General features: G+C 48.4%; 1 protein-coding gene across 2 annotated transcripts; it reads right to left on the reverse strand.

Annotated features, from left to right (window-relative positions):
• Positions 1-1,425: 1,425 nt before the first annotated feature.
• Positions 1,426-1,686, reverse strand: LOC308255748 (bolA-like protein 2; the record flags this gene model as incomplete). 2 transcript variants are annotated; one of them, XM_080683622.1, is made up of 2 exons in its annotated part: positions 1,475-1,585; positions 1,624-1,686. In XM_080683622.1, 2 exons carry the CDS (start codon positions 1,684-1,686, stop codon positions 1,475-1,477), a joined length of 174 nt encoding a protein of 57 aa, XP_080539748.1. The 2 variants fall into 2 exon arrangements, with proteins under 2 accessions (XP_080539747.1, XP_080539748.1); XM_080683621.1 differs by having other exon boundaries at positions 1,426-1,686.
• Positions 1,687-2,030: the final 344 nt, after the last annotated feature.

Genomic DNA, 2,030 nt, shown 5'->3' on the forward strand with positions numbered 1-2,030 from the left:
GCCCAACCAGATCTGAGAATGGAGGTGGGCACTTGGCCTTTCCCAATGGCTTCTGGAAGGTCCATGGCTCAAGGCACAACATCAGAGAAGCCCATAGCTCACCCAGGGGCCTATCCCATGAGGCACCAGATGAAGCTAGGGGAACACTGCCAACAGGAAGTGGGTGACAGGAACCAGGAGGACACATCATCTTGGGTTAGTGATGCCCACAGAAAGCAGAACACCCAAGCCCTACTCTGTGCCTTCCTTTAGATCTGAGACTGAGAAGTTTGTCCCAGGTTTGTGGTGAGACCAGGTCCCTTAGTTCACATGTGGGGCCAAGACCTCAGCCCATGTGTGAGGCCAGGACCCCTAGTACAAGGGAGAGGCCAGGGTCTCTGCCCACATGTGAAGCCAGGACTCCTTGTCCACATGTGAGAGGTTAATACCCTAGGCAAGTAGATGAGCTCTGTGTCCCAAACATGTGCTTGTGACCCGAGTATAAAGCCCATTTTCTAATTGCATATGAAATCCAGGTCCTAGACCCATGGTTGAAGCTGTATTCATATGTCAACATTAAATAAGTACTTATTAAGCCCCGTGGTATATTGTGCTATTATTCTCCAGCAGTCCGTGGGAGAATAATGCCCTGTTGACAGTCTTAACCAGTGAGGTGTGATCAGTAGCATAAGCTTAAGTGCCATCACGTAGTTACATTATTGCTCTTTTCCTCTTCCATCACACTCACATGGCCTGGTAGGGGCTGCTGCTTCAGCCCTGATTCTGGATGAAGGTGACATGAAACAGACCCAGCTAAGCTGAGAGAGACATAAATATGAGTGAGAAATAAACCGTTGCTGTTCTAAGTCACTAGGATTTGGGGTCATTTGTTACTGCGGTGTAACAGTTTCTTCAGCTGACCAATACAAGTGTCTACCTTGTGCTGGGCAATGTGTTCTTTTTTTTAATTTTAAATATTTCTTTATTGTTTAAAGTATTACATATAGTAGTACATATATCTCCTTTTTTCCCCCATTGACCTTCCCCCAGCCTCCCCTAGCCCCTGCCGCATGCCCTCATCCCACCCCAACCCCCCAGTGTCTTGTGTCCATTGGTGTGCTTATATGCATGCATACAAGTCCTTTGGTTGATCTCTTTCCCCCCTCCCCAACACTCCCCAGCCTTCCCGCTGTAATTTGACAGTCTGTTCGGTGCTTTACTGCCTCTGTATCTATCTTTTTATTCATCAGGTTATAATGTGCTTTATTTTCCATAAATGAGTAAGATCATGTGGTATTTTTCTTTCACTGCCTGGCTTATTTCACTTAACATAATGCTCTCCAGGTCCCATCCATGCTGCTGCAAATGGTAAGAGTTTCTTCTTCTTCTTTTTTTTTTTTTTTTGGCCCCCATTCATAATTTAATGGCTGTGCAGGTGCTGGTCTCTTATTTCTGCTGCTCACGGGCCCACTGCTCTGGGGTCAGGGTTTTCTGCTCAAAGGCATGGATATGCGGGAGCTTTTCGGCTAGATACGCGTTCACCAGCCGGTGTCTCTGAAGCAGCGGCTTCCCCTCGAACTTGGCCGACACCACCAGGACTCGGAAGCTGGACGTGCAGCCGTTGGGAGTCGTGTCCTCCACTTCCACGTGCTCTGCCTGCAGGTCCCGCCGCAGCTTCTCCCGCAGGTGCTCGGCGCTGAGTTCCATGGCGGCCGGCGGGGCGGCTGGCGCGGGCAGAACCCCCGATCCCACGCGGGTCACGCTGCTTCCACTCTCACTGGTGCCACTTCTAGGAGTTTCTTCTTTTTTACCGCAGTGAAGTATTCCATTGTGTAGATGTACCACAGTTTTCTAATCCACTCATCTGCTGATGGGCATTTAGGCTGTTTCCAAATCTTAGCTATGGTGAATTGTGCTGCTATGAACATAGGGGTGCATATATCTTTTCTGATTGGTGTTTCTAGTTTCTTGGGATATATTCCTAGAAGTGGGGTTACTGGGTCAAATGGGAGTTCCATTTTTAGTTTTTTGAGGAAACTCCATACTGTTCT

This window comes from Plecotus auritus (assembly GCF_963455305.1).
Source record: "Plecotus auritus genome assembly, chromosome: 8".
In the NCBI taxonomy this organism is placed as follows: Eukaryota; Metazoa; Chordata; class Mammalia; order Chiroptera; family Vespertilionidae; genus Plecotus; species Plecotus auritus.